This window comes from Scyliorhinus torazame, chromosome 3 (genome assembly GCF_047496885.1).
Source record: "Scyliorhinus torazame isolate Kashiwa2021f chromosome 3, sScyTor2.1, whole genome shotgun sequence".
Lineage (NCBI taxonomy): Eukaryota > Metazoa > Chordata > Chondrichthyes > Carcharhiniformes > Scyliorhinidae > Scyliorhinus > Scyliorhinus torazame.
Window position 1 is genome coordinate 362,717,626 of NC_092709.1, and position 16,057 is coordinate 362,733,682.

Sequence of the window (16,057 nt, forward strand, 5' to 3'; positions counted from 1 at the left end):
TTATATCCAGCCAGTCAATCTGACCCTCAACCCACTGGCAACATGCAGCACACGTGAAGTTCAATGAGTGATCTCAACTTACATTTAAACTATGAAATAGAATCCATGGTTACAAAACTTGTGCTTTTTGGGTCAGATCCTAACTGAAAGAGAAACTAAACTTTCAGGGCTTCCAGGGAAATTAACAGTATAACTAAACTGAAATGGAAAGTTCAGATTTCTGGGAAAATTGAAGTTCATTGAGACCAGATTAAACAGAAAGAGCTGAGATCACCCAAAGCTACAGGACAGAGAGACCAAAGAAAATGAAGCTGGAGACAGGAGCCAGAAACAAGATGGCTTCAGCTGTTTCTCCGACTTGAACTAATTGACTAACCAGACTCAATATCGTGCTCTGGATTGTTTCTGGGACTCATGGCATCAGATTGAAACATATAAGGGGCTGACTTCTCCGCCAGCGGGATCCTCCGCTTCGCCGGCAGCGCACTCACGCCCCCGGATTTCCCGACGGAGTGGGGGTGCTCAAAATGGGAAACCCCATTGGCTGGCTGCCAGGACGGAGGATCCCGCTGACGGCAGGGGTGCGCCGCATCAGAAAAGGTGATGGAAGGACAGTCTGAATATTTTAAGGCAGAGGTGGATTAATTCTTGGTAAGAACAGTGGTGATAGGTTATTGGCGGCTTTTATTATGCAGATTTGAGGTTACTATCAGATCTCAAATGATCTGATGAAGTGGCGGAACCAAATGGGCTCTTCCTGCTCCTTGTTTCTTTGTTTGTATGTTTCTATCAAAGACTGGCAGAAGAGGTTTTCAGAAATGTATCATTTTGGTGAAGATCTGCCCATAGAACTTGGGTTGCTTGAGTGCTGCTGTCCACTGAGGATCAGACACTAAATGTTGAAAGAGAATAAGTTGTAATTTTACCTTCGAAAATCCAGAGCTTCGAAGGAATGTTCAGCTGAAATTGGTGCCATTTAGGTTGAGCGGAATGCCTCGTAAAGTCATGGGATCATCTTTACATATTAAATAACACATGTAACAATTTATAGTTTATATTGACCACAATTTGCCAGTTGGTTAATGTCTCATTTAGGTTGATTTTGACTTGTTTGTTAAAGTCAAAGTCATAGAAGTGAGATTTTGCTCAGTGTTTCTTTTGTCAGGGCCATTGATTGAATTTGATTCTTTAGGTTTGTTGATCTCCACGGGAATCATAACAACTGTGAAATCATTGCACAAAATCATAGAAGAAAGAAACATCCTCAGTTCCTTCACTGTAGCTGATAGCAGAGGGCAGTAGAGCGGAGCTGCTGATTGGCCGTTGCAGGGGAAATTTGCATACGTTCATGTGCTCACCCTAACTTGGAGGTGGTTTGTGGAGGAGCTATTGTTAAGTGACACTTAAACCCGAAACACTTCTTCAGTGTTTCCCTCCCTACCCGCTCCTCTAACCAAAAAAAACCAACCGCTGTAAGGAACAAGAGGAAGGCTCGAGGACAGGTAGAAGTGGAAAGTTGAACCGTGACGTCACAGCCTGCAGGTAAGGGATTGGCTGGTGACTGGTAAGTAGTTTTTATTTATTTTCCCTCAGGTGGTATCGTGCGGGGCGCAGAGGTTGCTGAGTGAGTGCTTGCTGAGAAGGGGAGTGAATAACGGGTAAGCTCTTTCTTTCTTTTTTTTTATCTAGAGGGGATGGCAGGGAAGGCAGTGCAATGTTCCTCCTGCAGAATGTTTGAGGTGAGGGACGCCGTCAGTGTCCCTGCTAATTTCATCTGTGGGAAGTGCACCCACTTCCAGCAACTCAGAAACCGCGTTAGGGAACTGGAGCTGGAATTGGATGAACTTCGGATCATTCGGGAGGAAGAGTTGGTCATAGATAGAAGCTTCAGGTATGTAGTTACTCCGAAGAATAAAAATAGATGGGTGACGGTGAGAGAGGCTGGGAGGAAGCAGTCAGTACAGGGATCCCCTGTGGCCGTTCCCCTTAGTAACAAGTATGCCGCTTTGGATACTGTTGGGGGGGGGGACTTACCAGGGTTAAGCCTTGGGGTACAGGTCTCTGGCACAGAGTCTGTCCCTGTTGCTCAGAAGGGAAGGGGGGAGAGGAGTAGAGCATTAGTCATTGGAGACTCCATAGTTAGGGGGATAGATAGGAGATTCTGTGGGAACGAGAGAGACTCACGGTTGGTGTGTTGCCTCCCAGGTGCCAGGGTGTGTGATGTCTCGGATCATGTTTTCGGGATCCTGAAGGGGGAGAGGGAGCAGCCCCAAGACGTGGTCCACATAGGTACCAACGACATAGGTAAGAAAAGGGATGGGGATGTAAGGCTGGAATTCAGGGAGCTAGGGTGGAAACTTAGATCTAGGACAAACAGAGTTATTATCTCTGGGTTGTTACCTGTGCCACATGATCGCGAGACGAGGAATAGAGAGAGAGAGGAGTTGAACACGTGGCTACAGGGATGGTGCAGGAGGGAGGGTTTCAGATTTCTGGATAATTGGGGCTCATTCTGGGGTCGGTGGGACCTCTACAAACGGGATGGTCTGCACCTGAACCAGAGGGGTACCAATATTCTGGGGGGGAAATTTGCTAATGCTCTTTGGAAGGGTTTAAACTAGTTCAGCAGGGGCTTGGGAACCTGAATTGTAGCTCCAGTATACAGGAGGTTGAGAGTAGTGAGGTCATGAGTAGGGTTTCAAAGTTGCAGGAGTGTACCGGCAGGCAGGAAGGTGGTTTAAAGTGCGTCTTCTTCAATGCCAGGAGCATCCGGAATAAGGTGGGTGAACTTGCGGCATGGGTTGGTACCTGGGACTTCGATGTTGTGGCCATTTCGGAGACATGGATAGAGCAGGGACAGGAATGGTTGTTGCAGGTGCCAGGGTTTAGATATTTCAGTAAGCTCAGGGAAGGTGGTAAAAGAGGGGGAGGGGTGGCATTGTGAGGCAAGGACAGTATTATGGTGGCAGAAAGGACGTTTAATGAGGACTCGTCTACTGAGGTAGTCTGGGCTGAGGTTAGAAACAGGAAAGGAGAGGTCACCCTGTTAAGGGTTTTCTATAGGCCTCCGAAAAGTTCCAGAGATGTAGAGGAGAGGATTGCAAAGATGATTCTGGATAAAAGCGAAAGCAACAGGGTAGTTGTTATGGGGGACTTTAACTTTCCAAATATTGACTGGAAACGCTATAGTTCGAGTACATTAGATGGGTCCGTTTTTGTCCAATGTGTGCAGGAGGGTTTCCTGACACAGGATGTAGATAGGCCAACGAGAGGCGAGGCCATATTGGATTTGGTACTGGGTAATGAACCAGGACAGGTGTTAGATTTGGAGGTAGGTGAGCACTTTGGTGAAAGTGACCACAATTCGAATACGTTTACTTTAGTGATGGAAAAGGATAGGTACATACCGCGGGGCAAGAGTTATATCTGGGGGAAAGGCAATTATGATGCGATGAGGCAAGATTAGGATACATCGGATGGAGAGGAAAACTGCAGGGGATGGGCACAATGGAAATGTGGAGCTTGTTCCAGGAACAGCTACTGTGTGTCCTTGATAAGTATGTACCTGTCAGGCAGGGAGGAAGTGGTCGAGTGAGGGAACCGTGGTTTACTAAAGCAGTCGTAACACTTGTCAAGAGGAAAAAGGAGACTAATGTAAAGATGAGACATGAAGGTTCAGTTCGGGCGCTCGAGAGTTACAAGTTAGCTAGGAAGGACCTAAAGAGAGAGCTAAGAAGAGCCAGGAGGGGACATGAGAAGTCTTTGGCAAGTAGGATCAAGGATAACCCTAAAGCTTTCTATAGATATGTCAGGAATAAAAAAATGAGGGCTTCCGGTTGCGGCGATGACCAGCTAAGCCGCACGTTCGGCGGCTCCAGCTATAACGGACCTTCGGGCTCTTTTAAGAGCCCCAACGGGAAATGTTTAGGCGACGAAACCCGGTGTGGGGTGAGTAGATAGGGAGTAGTCCCCCCCCCAACGAAAGAGGAAAATATCGGCGGCGGCGGCTGCAGCGCGAGGAATCTTCGACGAAAGGGACAGAAAGGGAGAAGACACAAGATGGCGGCAGAGAAAGCCCAGGCGACATGGGGGCCCGAGCAAGACGAATTCCTGAGACGGTGTGTGGAGCGACTAAAGAGGGAGGTGCTGACCCCGATGCTTCAGGCAATTGAGGGGCTCAAGGAGGCACAAAGGACTCAGGAGACAGAGCTCCGCGTGGTGGAGCAGGTGACGGATAATGAGGACGAGATCCTGGGCCTGGCGGTCAAAACACAGACGCACGAGGCACTCCATAAAAAGTGCATTGAAAGAATTGAGGCCCTAGAAAACAGAGCGCGAAGGAAGAACCTTCGGATACTGGGTCTCCCTGAGGGAGTGGAAGGAGCGGACTGTGGAGCTTATGTAAGCACGATGCTAAGCTCATTGATGGGAGCTGAGGCCCCTGCGGGCCCCTTGGAGGTGGAGTGGGCACATCGGATCCCGGCGAGAAGACCAAAAGCGGGAGAACCACCCAGGGCGATAATCGTGCGATTTCACCGCCTTAAGGATAGAGAAGAGGTCCTGAGATGGGCTAAAAAGTTGCGGAGTAACAGATGGGAGAATGCAGTGGTACGGGTGTACCAGGATTGGAGTGCGGAGGTGGCGAGAAGGAGGGCGAGTTTTAACCGAGCCAAGGAGGTGTTACACAAAAAGGTGAAGTTCGGGATGCTGCAGCCGGCACGACTATGGGTCACGTACCAGGAGAGACACCATTATTTCGATACGGCGGAAGAAGCGTGGACCTTTATTAAAGAGGAGAAATTGGATCAGAACTGAGGGACTGATACTGTAGGGAATGTTATTGTTATTGTTGATGTAAATAGAGAAGTAAATTGGGATGGGGGGAGACACTAGGAAATGTGGGCGCCGGTGAGGGGGGAAGGACGGGACATAGATGGAGAATGAGGAATGGGAGGGGGAGGGGAAAGGGAGCTGCGCCACAAGAGGCGGGTCAGATAAAGGGATGTTCCCGCGCCAGAAAGATTATGGCGGGAAGACAGGCGCAAGGCGGATGGGAGTTCCCCACACGGGGGGTGGTCAAGGAGTGAGCAGGAGTAGCCGGGGTCAGTTGAAGTCAGCTGACTTGTGGAAGTAATATGGGGGAGCAATCACGCTAGAAGGGGACCTAGCGGGGGGAGGTGGGGGGGGGGGGGGGGGGGGGGAGAGGGGGGCAACTGGGTTGCTGCTGAGGAAATCAAAGAGGAAATGGCTAAAGAGTGGGTGGACGGGGATGGAATGCGACGGCTGGGGAGCGAGTGGGAGCGCGGAGGCGGGATATGGGACTGGTCTAGAGAAGGTGGTGGCTAGTCGACACGTGAGGGGGGCAGGCAGCCCCCTAGTGAGGCTGATCACGTGGAACGTGAGAGGCCTGAATGGACCGATTACAAGGGCCCGAGTGCTCGCGCACTTGAAAGGACTAAGGGCAGACGTGGCTATGCTCCAAGAGACGCACCTGAAGGTGGCGGACCAAGTTAGGTTAAGGAAAGGATGGGTGGGACAGGTGTTCCATTCAGGACTAGATGCAATGAATAGAGGGGTGGCCATAGTGGTGGGGAAACGGGTAGCATTTGAAGCAAAGAACATTGTAGCAGATAGCGGAGGTAGATATGTAATGGTGAGTGGCAGGCTGGAGGGAATGGAGGTCGTGTTGGTTAATGTATATGCCCCGAATTGGGACGATACGGGATTTATGAGACGGATATTGGGTCGTATACCGGACCTGGAGGTAGGAAACTTGATATTGGGAGGGGACTTCAATACCGTGCTGGACCCAGGGTTAGATAGATCCAGATCAAAGACCGGAAGAAGGCCGGCAGCGGCCAAGGTGCTCAAGGGGTTTATGGACCAAATGGGGGTAGTGGATCCATGGCGATTTCTTAGACCGAGGGCCAGGGAGTTCTCCTTCTTCTCCCATGTCCATAAAGTGTACTCCCGGATAGACTTTTTTGTTCTGGGAAGGTCGTTGATCTCAAGGGTGGAAGAAGCTGAGTATTCAGCCATAGTGGTTTCGGACCATGCCCCACACTGGGAGGACCTGGAACTAGGAGAGGAAAGGGAGCAGAGAGCACTTTGGCGATTAGATGTGGGATTGATGGCGGGCGAGGGAGTGTGTGGAAGAGTGCGGGGGTGTATTGAGAGGTACCTGGAGGCCAATGACGACGGGGAGGTCCGAGTGGGAGTGGTATGGGAAGCACTAAAAGCGGTGGTCAGGGGAGAGCTGATCTCCATTGGGGCCCACAAAGGGAAAACAGAGGCCAAGGAAAGGGAAAGATTACTGGGGGAGATTTTAAGGGTGGACAGGGAATTTGCAGAGACCCCGGAGGAAGGACTGTACAGGGAGAGGAGACGACTCCAGACGGAGTTTGACCTCTTGACCACCAGAAAGGCGGAGGTGCTGTGGAGGAAGGCACAGGGGAGGAGGTATGAATATGGGGAAAAGGCTAGTCGCCTGCTGGCTCATCAGTTGCGAAAGAGGGCAGCAGCGAGGGAGATAGGAGGAATTAGAGACGAAAAGGGAGCCACGGTGCGAAGAGCAGGGAAGATAAACGAGGTGTTCAAGACCTTTTATGAGGGACTGTATAGGTCCCAACCTCCAGAGGGAGAGGAGGGGATGCGGCAGTTCCTGGATCAATTGAGGTTCCCGAGGGTGGAGGAGCAGGAGGTGGAAGGCCTGGGGGCACCAATTGCGGTGGATGAGGTTATTAAGGGGCTGGGGAATATGCAAGCAGGGAAGGCTCCGGGACCAGACGGGTTCCCAGTGGAATTTATCGAAAATACTTGGACTTGTTGGCCCCGTTGTTGGTGAGGATGTTCAATGAGGCCAGGGAAGGAGGGACTTTACCCCCGACAATGTCGGAGGCGACGATATCGCTAATTTTGAAGAGGGATAAAGATCCGTTGCAGTGCGGGTCCTATAGACCTATTTCATTATTGAATGTAGACGCCAAATTGCTGGCAAAGGTACTGGCATCGAGGATAGAGGACTGTGTCCCAGGGGTGGTGCACGAAGGCCAGACAGGGTTCGTAAAGGGGAGACAACTGAATGTCAACGTGCGACGACTATTGGGGGTGATAATGATGCCCCCAGTGGAGGGGGAGGCAGAGATAGTGGCGGCAATGGATGCAGAGAAGGAATTTGATAGGGTGGAGTGGGAGTACTTATGGGAGGTGTTAAGGAGGTTTGGGTTCGGGAACGGGTTTATTAGCTGGGTCAGACTTCTTTATGGGGCCCCAACGGCAAGTGTAGTCACGGGTCGGCAAAGATCGGAGTATTTCTGACTATATAGGGGAACAAGACAGGGATGTCCGCTATCTCCACTGTTGTTCGCGTTGGCAATTGAACCTCTGGCCATGGCGTTGAGAGACTCCAGGAAATGGAGAGGGGTGATTAGAGGGGGAGAAGAACACCGAGTAAGCTATGAGGAGCGATTGAATAAACTCGGTTTGTTCTCACTGGAACGAAGGAGGTTGAGGGGCGACCTGATAGAGGTATACAAAATTATGAGGGGCATAGACAGAGTGGATAGTCAGAGGCTTTTCCCCAGGGTAGAGGGGTCAATTACTAGGGGGCATAGGTTTAAGGTGAGAGGGGCAAAGTTTAGAGTAGATGTACGAGGCAAGTTTTTTACGCAGAGGGTAGTGGGTGCCTGGAACTCACTACCGGAGGAGGTAGTGGAGGCAGGGACGATAGGGACATTTAAGGGGCATCTTGACAAATATATGAATAGGATGGGAATAGAAGGATACGGACCCAGGAAGTGTAGAAGATTGTAGTTTAGTCGAGCAGCATGGTCGGCACGGGCTTGGAGGGCCGAAGGGCCTGTTCCTGTGCTGTACATTTCTTTGTTCTTTGTTGTTCTTTGAGTCTCGCTATACGGGGATGATCTACTGTTGTATGTGACGGACCCAACGGGGGGGATGACAGAGGTCATGCAGATATTGAGGGAGTTCGGAGATTTCTCGGGATATAGGCTTAACATGGGGAAGAGTGAACTATTCGTGATACACCCAGGGGACCAGAGTACAGAGATAGAAGGCCTGCCTCTAAGGAAAGTGGAAAGAAACTTCCGATACCTGGGGATTCAGATCGCTAGGAGCTGGGGAACCTTACACAGACTTAATCTGACACGATTGGTAGAACAAATGGAGGAGGACTTCAAGAGGTGGGACATGCAGCCTCTGTCGTTGGCGGGCAGAGTCCAGGCAATTAAGATGATGGTCCTCCCGAGGTTCTTATTTGTATTTCAATGTCTCCCTATACTAATCACTAAGACCTTTTTTAAAAAAATAGACAGGAGCATCACGAGCTTCGTGTGGGCAGGGAAAGTCCCGAGGGTAAGGAGGGGGTTCCTACAACGTAGCAGGGACAGAGGAGGATTGGCGCTACCGAATTTGGGCGATTACTATTGGGCCGCCAATGTGGCGATGATTCGTAAATGGATGATGGAGGGAGAGGGAGCGGCATGGAAAAGACTGGAGAGAAAGTCCTGTAAAGGGACGAGCTTAGAGACGCTGGTGACGGCGCCGCTACCGTTCTCACCAAAAAAGTTTACCACGAACCCGGTGGTGGCGGCAACATTGAATATTTGGGGACAATGGAGGCGACAGAGAGGTGTACGGGGAGCTCTGGTGGGGTCCCCAATCAGGAACAACCATAGGTTTGCCCCAGGAAGAATGGATGGAGGATTTCAGAGCTGGCATCAGTTGGGAATTAGGAGGGTGGGAGATTTATTTATAGATGGGACGTTTGCGAGCTTGGGAGCATTGGAGGAAAAGTATAAGTTGCCCCGGGGAAACTTCCTTAGATATATGCAGGTGAGGGCATTCACAAGACAACAGGTGAGGGAATTTCCGCTGCTCCCACCACAGGGGATTCAGGACAGAGTGCTTTCAGGGGTGTGGGTCGGAGATACAAGGTGTCAGAGATATACCGAGAGGTGAGGGAAGAGGGGGAGGACTTGGTGGGTGAATTAAAAGGAAAATGGGAAGAAGAGCTAGGGGAGGAGATAGAGGAGGGTATGTGGGCTGATGCCCTAAGCAGGGTAAATTCCTCTTCCTTGTGCGCCAGGCTTAGCCTGATTCAATTCAAGGTGCTACATAGAGCACACATAACGGGAGAAAGATTGAGCAGGTTCTTTGGAGTGGAGGACAAGTGTGGGAGGTGCGGCGGAAGCCCGGCAAACCACGCACATATGTTTTGGTCGTGCCCGGCACTGGAGGGGTATTGGAAGGGAGTGACGGGAGTGATTTCCAAGGTGGTGAAGGCCCGGGTCAAACCAGGCTGGGGGCTAGCTTTATTTGGAGTTGCGGATGAGCCGGGAGTGCAGGAGGCGAAAGAGGCCGATGTTGTGGCCATTGCGTCCCTCGTAGCCCGGCGTAGGATTCCACTCATGTGGAAGGAGGCAAAACCCCCCGGACTGGAGGCCTGGGTAAATGATATGGCGGGGTTCATAAAATTGGAGCAGATAAAGTTTGCGCTGAGAGGATCGGCTCAAGGGTTCACCAGGCGGTGGCAGCCATTCCTCGACTACCTAGTGGAACGTTAAAGGGAAGACAGATGACCAACAGCAGCAACCCAGGGGGGAGGGGGGTGGGTGGAAAGTTTTAGTTTATGTTAAATGATTAGATAACCGTGTTGATTACTTATTTGTTTATTGTTAACTTTCTTTTTTGTTATGTTTTGATGTGTAAAGGGAAAAAATTGTGATCGAAAAAGGTTCATAAGGAGGAGGCGTTAGCAATTCTGGAAAGTGTGAAAATAGATAAGTCACCTGGGCCGGATGGGATTTATCCTAGGATTCTCTGGGAAGCTAGGGAGGAGATTGCTGAGCCTTTGGCCTTGATCTTTAAGTCATCTTTGTCTACAAGAATAGTGCCAGAAGACTAGAGGATAGCAAATGTTGTCCCCTTGTTCAAGAAGGGGAGTAGAGATAACCCCGGTAACTATAGACCAGTGAGCCTTACTTCTGTTGTGGGAAAAATCTTGGAAAGGTTTATAAGAGATAGGATGTATAATCATCTGGAAAGGAATAATTTGATTAGAGATAGTCAACACGGTTTTGTGAAGGGTAGGTCGTGCCTCACAAACCTTATAGAGTTCTTTGAGAAGGTGACCAAACAGGTGGATGAGGGTAAAGCAGTTGATGTGGTGTACATGGATTTCAGTAAAGCGTTTGATAAGGTTCCCCATGGTAGGCTACTGCAGAAAATACAGAGGCATGGGATTCAGGGTGATTTAGCAGTTTGGATCAGAAATTGGCTAGCTGGAAGAAGACAAAGGGTGGTGGTTGATGGGAAATGTTCAGACTGGAGTCCAGTTACAGATCCACAAGGATCTGTTTTGGGGCCACTGCTGTTTGTCATTTTCATAAATGACCTGGAGGAGGGCGTAGAACGATGGGTGAGTAAATTTGCAGATTACACTAAAGTCGGTGGAGTTGTGGACAGTGCGGAAGGATGTTATAAGTTACAGAGGGACATAGATAAGCTGCAGCGCTGAGCTGAGAGGTGGCAAATGGAGTTTAATGAAGAAAAGTGTGAGGTGATTCATTTTGGAAGGAATAACAGGAAGACAGAGTACTGGGCTAATGGTAAGATTCTTGGCAGTGTGGATGAGCAGAGAGATCTCGGTGTCCATGTACATAGATCCCTGAATGTTGCCACCCAGGTTGAGAGGGTTGTTAAGAAGGTGCACGGTGTGTTAGCTTTTATTGGTAGAGGGATTGAGTTTAGGAGCCATGAGGTCATGTTGCAGCTATACAAAACTCTGGTGCGGCCGCATTTGGAGTATTCCGTGCAATTCTGGTCGCCGCATTATAGGAAGGATGTGGAAGCATTGGAAAGGGTGCAGAGGAGATTTACCAGAATGTTGCCTGGTAGGAGGGAAGATCTTATGAGGAAAGGCTGAGGGACTTGAGGCTGTTTTCGTTAGAGCGAAGAAGGTTAAGAGGTGACTTAATTGAGGCAGACAAGATGATCAGAGGATTGGATAGGGTGGACAGTGAGAGCCTTTTTCCTCGGATGGTGATGTCTAGCACGAGGGGACATAACTTTAAATTGAGGGGAGATAGATATAAGACAGATGTCAGAGGTAGGTTCTTTACTCAGAGAGTAGTAAGGGTGTGGAATGCCCTGCCTGCAACAGTAGTGGACTCGCCAACACTAAGGACATTCAAATGGTCATTGGATAGACATATGGACAATAAGGGAATAGTGTAGATGGGCTTTAGAGTGGTTTCACAGGTCGGCGCAACATCGAGGGCCGAAGGGCCTGTACTGCGCTGTAATGTTCTATGTTCTATAGGATCCCAACGAGCTTTCTGCTCACTTTAACATTGAAGTACTTTGAAGTTCTGGTCATTGCACTTTAACAAGAATAATGTGTTACCCACAGTCCAAGAGGAATGGGGAAATAGGAGGAAGAATGTGTGCTCACCACATTTACTCCTGCAGAACCCGACCTCGAACATATAGCAACAAAATTTGACAATCCAATGCTGTTACCACGAAAATAGCCACCGCTGTAAAAGAGAAGTCAATATTAACAGAGATGAACCTGACAGAATCAAAGGAAAACCAACAGTCTTCATAGAACATAGAAAATACAGCACAGAACAGGCCCTTCGGCCCACGATGTTGTGCCGAACCTTTGTCCTAGATTAACATAGAATTTACAGAGCAGAAGGAGGCCACCCGGCCCCCGAAAAGAGCACCCCACCCAAACTCAACACCTCCACCCAACACCAGGGCCAACCTGGACACCAAGGGCAATCCATCATTGGCCAATTCACCAACCCGCACATCTTTGGACTGTGGGAGGAAACTGGAGCACCCGTAGGAAACCCACGCAGACACGGGGAGGACATGCAGACTCCTCACAGACAGTGACCCAAGCCGGAATCGAACCTGGGACCCTGGAGCTGTGAAGCACTTGTGCTAACCACCATGCTACCGTGCTTCCACGGATGATTAAATTTTTAGAAAGGACACTGACTAATCTACACTTTCTCAACATTAGCCATGACTTCGAGTGCTAAAACTAGTTGCCCCTCTAGCCAAACAGTTGCAGTATGGGAGCAACAGTGACACCTGTGGAAAGTCTGTGTTTGCTGACACCACAACTGCAGGTCCCTGTTAAAATGGATTTTTCGTTTTAATATGTTTTTGGGAATATGGTGGTACTTTGTAAAGAAGACTGTGTGTCTGTGTACATTATTTAAGTAAGCTGGGGAATGTGAATAAGGATACGTTGTCTGGCAGAGTTGAGTGATGAAAGGGTAAAGGTGCCCGATGAATAAATTTGCAATGAGATCCTCTGGTGAAGTGGATGTCCAAGTAAATAAGTTGGAATTTTAAAAATTGCATTTGGGGATAAATAAGGACTTAACTTTTTACATGTTAGTGGTGGAGAAGATTTTGGAAAACATACTGAGTGACAGGATATATGCACAGTTGGAGAAAAATGGACTAGTTAGTGACAGGCAGCACAGCTTTGTACATGTCTCACCAACTTGATTGAGTTTTTTGAAGAAGTGACAAAGACGTCAGCCACAGAAGCTGTATGGTTATTGGGAAGGGCTGTGGATGTAGTTACAATTAAATAAGGGTAACTACAAAGACATAAGGGACGAGCTGGCCAGAGGTGATTGGAAAAGGAGCCGAGCAGGGAAGACAGTGGAACAGCAATGGCAGGAGTTTTTGGGGGTTATTCATGAAGCACAACAGAAATTCATCCCCAGGAGAAGGAAGCATGCCAAGGGGCGGACAAGGCATCCATGGCTGACGAGGGATGTGAAGGACAGCATAGAAGCAAAAGAAAAAACATACAAAGTGGCGAGTATTAGTAGGACGTCAGAGGATTGAGAAGCCTTTATAGGCGAGCAGAGGACAACTAAAAAAGCACTAAGGGGGGAGAAGATGAAATATGAGTGCAAGCTCGTTAGTAATATAAAAGAAGTTAGGAAGAGTTTTTTTCAATATATAAAAGGTAAGAGAGGCAAAAATAAACATTGGACCACTGGAATATGTGGCTGGAGAAGTAATAATAGGAAACAAAGAAAAGGCAGAGGAACTGAATAGTTACTTTGCATCAGTCTTCACGGTGGAAGATACTAAAGCCGGTGGAGTTGTGGACAGTGCGGAAGGATGTTACAAGTTATAGAGGGATATAGATAACTGCAGGGCTGGGCTGAGAGGTGGCAAATGGAGTTTAATGCAGAAAAGTGTGAGGTGATTCATTTTGGAAGGAATAACAGGAAGACAGAGTACTGGGCTAATGGTAAGATTCTTGGCAGTGTGGATGAGCAGAGAGATCTCGGTGTCCATGTACATAGATCCCTGAAAGTTGCCACTCAGGTTGAGAGGGTTGTTAAGAAGGCGTACGGTGTGTTAGCTTTTATTGGTAGAGGGATTGAGTTTCGGAGCCATGAGGTCATGTTGCAGCTGTACAAAACTCTGGTGCGGCCGCATTTGGAGTATTGCGTGCAATTCTGGTCGCCGCATTATAGGAAGGACGTGGAGGCATTGGAAAGGGTGCAGAGGAGATTTACCAGAATGTTGCCTGGTATGAAGGGAAGATCTTATGAGGAAAGGCTGAGGGACTTGAGGCTGTTTTTGTTAGAGAGAAGGTTAAGAGGTGACTTAATTGAGGCATATAAGACGATCAGAGGATTAGATAGTGACAGCCTTTTTCCTCAGATGGTGATGCACAAGGGGCATAGCTTTAAATTGAGGGGAGATAGATATCAGACAAATGTCAGAGGTAGGTTCTTTACTCGGAGAGTAGTAAGGGCGTGGAATGCCCTGCCTGCAACAGTAGTGGACTCACCAACACTAAGGGCATTCAAATGTTCATTGGATAGACATATGGATGATAAGGGAATAGTGTAGATGGGCTTTAGAGTGGTTTCACAGGTCGGCGCAACATCGAGGGCCGAAGGGCCTGTACTGCGCTGTAATGTTCTATGTTCTATACCAGTAGGATGCCAGAGCTCCAAGAGAATCAGGTGGCAGAGGTGAGTGCAGTGGCCATCACTAAGGAGAAGGTTCTGGGGAAACTGAAAGGTCTGAAAGTGGATAAATCACCTGGACTACACCACAGGGTCCTAAAAGAGATAGCTGAGGAAATTGTGGAGGCATTAGTGATGATCTTTCAGGAATCACTGGAGGCAGGAAGGGTCCCAGAGGACTGGAAAGTGGATAATGTAACACCGCTATTTAAGAAGGGAGGGAGGCAGAAGACGGGAAATTATAGGCCGGTTAGCCTGACTTTGGTCATTGGTAAGATTTTAGAGTCTGTTATTAAAGATGAGATCGCAAAGCACTTGGAAGTGCATGGTAAAATAGGACTGAGTCAGCACGGCTTTGTCAAAGGGAGGTCGTGTCTTACAAATCTGTTCGAGTTCTTTGAGGAGGTAACAAGCAAGTTAGACAAAGGAGAACCAGTGGACGCGATTTATTTAGATTTCCAGAAGGACTTTGACAAGGTGCCGCATAGGAGACTGTTAAATAAGTTAAGAGCTCATGGTGTTCAGGGTAAGATCCTGGCATGGATAGAGGATTGGCTGACTGGCAGAAGGCAGAGAGTGGGGATAAAGGTATTTTTCAGGATGGCAGCTGGTGACTAGTGATGTGCCTCAGGGGTCTGTGCTGGGACCACAACTTTTCACAATATACATTAATGATCTGGAAGAAGGTACTGAAGGCACTGTTGCTAAGTTTGCAGATGATACAAAGATCTGTAGAGGGACAGGTAGTATTGAGGAAGCAAGGGGGCTGCAAAAGTATTTGGACAGGCTAGGAGAGTGGGCAATGAAGTGGCAGATGAAATACAATGTGGAAAAGTGTGAGGTTATGCACTTTGGAAGGAGGAATTTAGGCATAGACTATTTTCTAAATGGGGTAATGCTTCGGGAAGCAGAAACACAAAGGGACTTGGGAGTCCTTGTTCACGATTCTCTGAAGGTTAACGTGCAGGTTCAGTCGGCAGTTAGGAAGGCAAATGCAATGTTAGCATTCACGTCGAGAGGGCTGGAATACAACACCAGGGATGTACTTCTGAAGCTGTATAAGGCTCTGGTCAGACCCCATTTGGAGTATTGTGAGCAGTTTGGGGCCCCGTATCTAAGGAAGGATGTGCTGGCCTTGGAAAGGGTCCAGAGGAGGTTCACAAGAATGATCCCTGGAATGAAGAATTTGTCATATGAGGAACGTTTGAGGACTCTGGGTCTGTACTCGTTGGAGTTTAGAAGGATGAGAGGGGATTTTATTGAAACTTACAAGATACTGCGAGGCCTGGATAGAGTGGACATGGAGAGGATGTTTTCACTTGTAGGAAAAACTAGGACCAGAGGACACCATCTCAGACTAAAAGGGACAATCCTTTAAAACAGAGATGAGGAGGAATTTCTTCAGCCAAAGGGTGGTGAATCTGTGGAACTCTTTGCCGCAGAAGGCTGTGGAGGCCAATTCACTGACTGTCTTTAAGGCAGAGATAGATAGGTTCTTGATTAATAAGGGGATCAGGGGTTATGGGAAGAAGGCAGGAGAATGGGGATGAGAAAATATCAGCCATGATTGAATGGTGGAACAGACTCGATGGGCCGAGTGGCCTAATTCTGCTGCTATGTCTTATGGATTTCTATGATCTCCACTTCGGAGCCATTGATGCAGACGGGAGTGTGTGTCGTGCCACGCTTCCTGAAGTCGATGATCAGTTCCTTGGTCTTTCCGACATTTCGAGAGAGGTTGTTTTCGGTACACCATGCAACCAAGTGATCTATCTCCCTACTGTAGTCTGACTTGTCATTGTTTGAGATACGACCCACCACCAATGGTGGGGATAATGCTGCAGTCAATTATTAAGGCTGAAATAACTGAGCATTTGGAAAGTGGGGACAGGATCGGTCTAACTCAGAATGGATTCATGAAAGGAAAACTATGCTTGACAAACCGTCTGGAGTTTTTTGAGGATGTGACCTGTTGTCTGGACAAGGGGGATCATCTAAAAATAGGGCTAGAC

General features: G+C 48.5%; 1 protein-coding gene across 2 annotated transcripts in view; it reads right to left on the minus strand.

The window, feature by feature from the left end:
* LOC140409647 (disintegrin and metalloproteinase domain-containing protein 12-like) overlaps nucleotides 1-16,057 on the minus strand; it is a 1,449,600-nt gene that overhangs the window by 1,126,332 nt on the left and 307,211 nt on the right. For both annotated transcript variants that reach the window (XM_072497981.1, XM_072497982.1), the window contains exon 10: nucleotides 11,474-11,558. In XM_072497981.1, coding sequence (XP_072354082.1) covers nucleotides 11,474-11,558 — 85 coding nt within the window. The remainder of the gene's footprint in view (nucleotides 1-11,473; nucleotides 11,559-16,057) is intronic.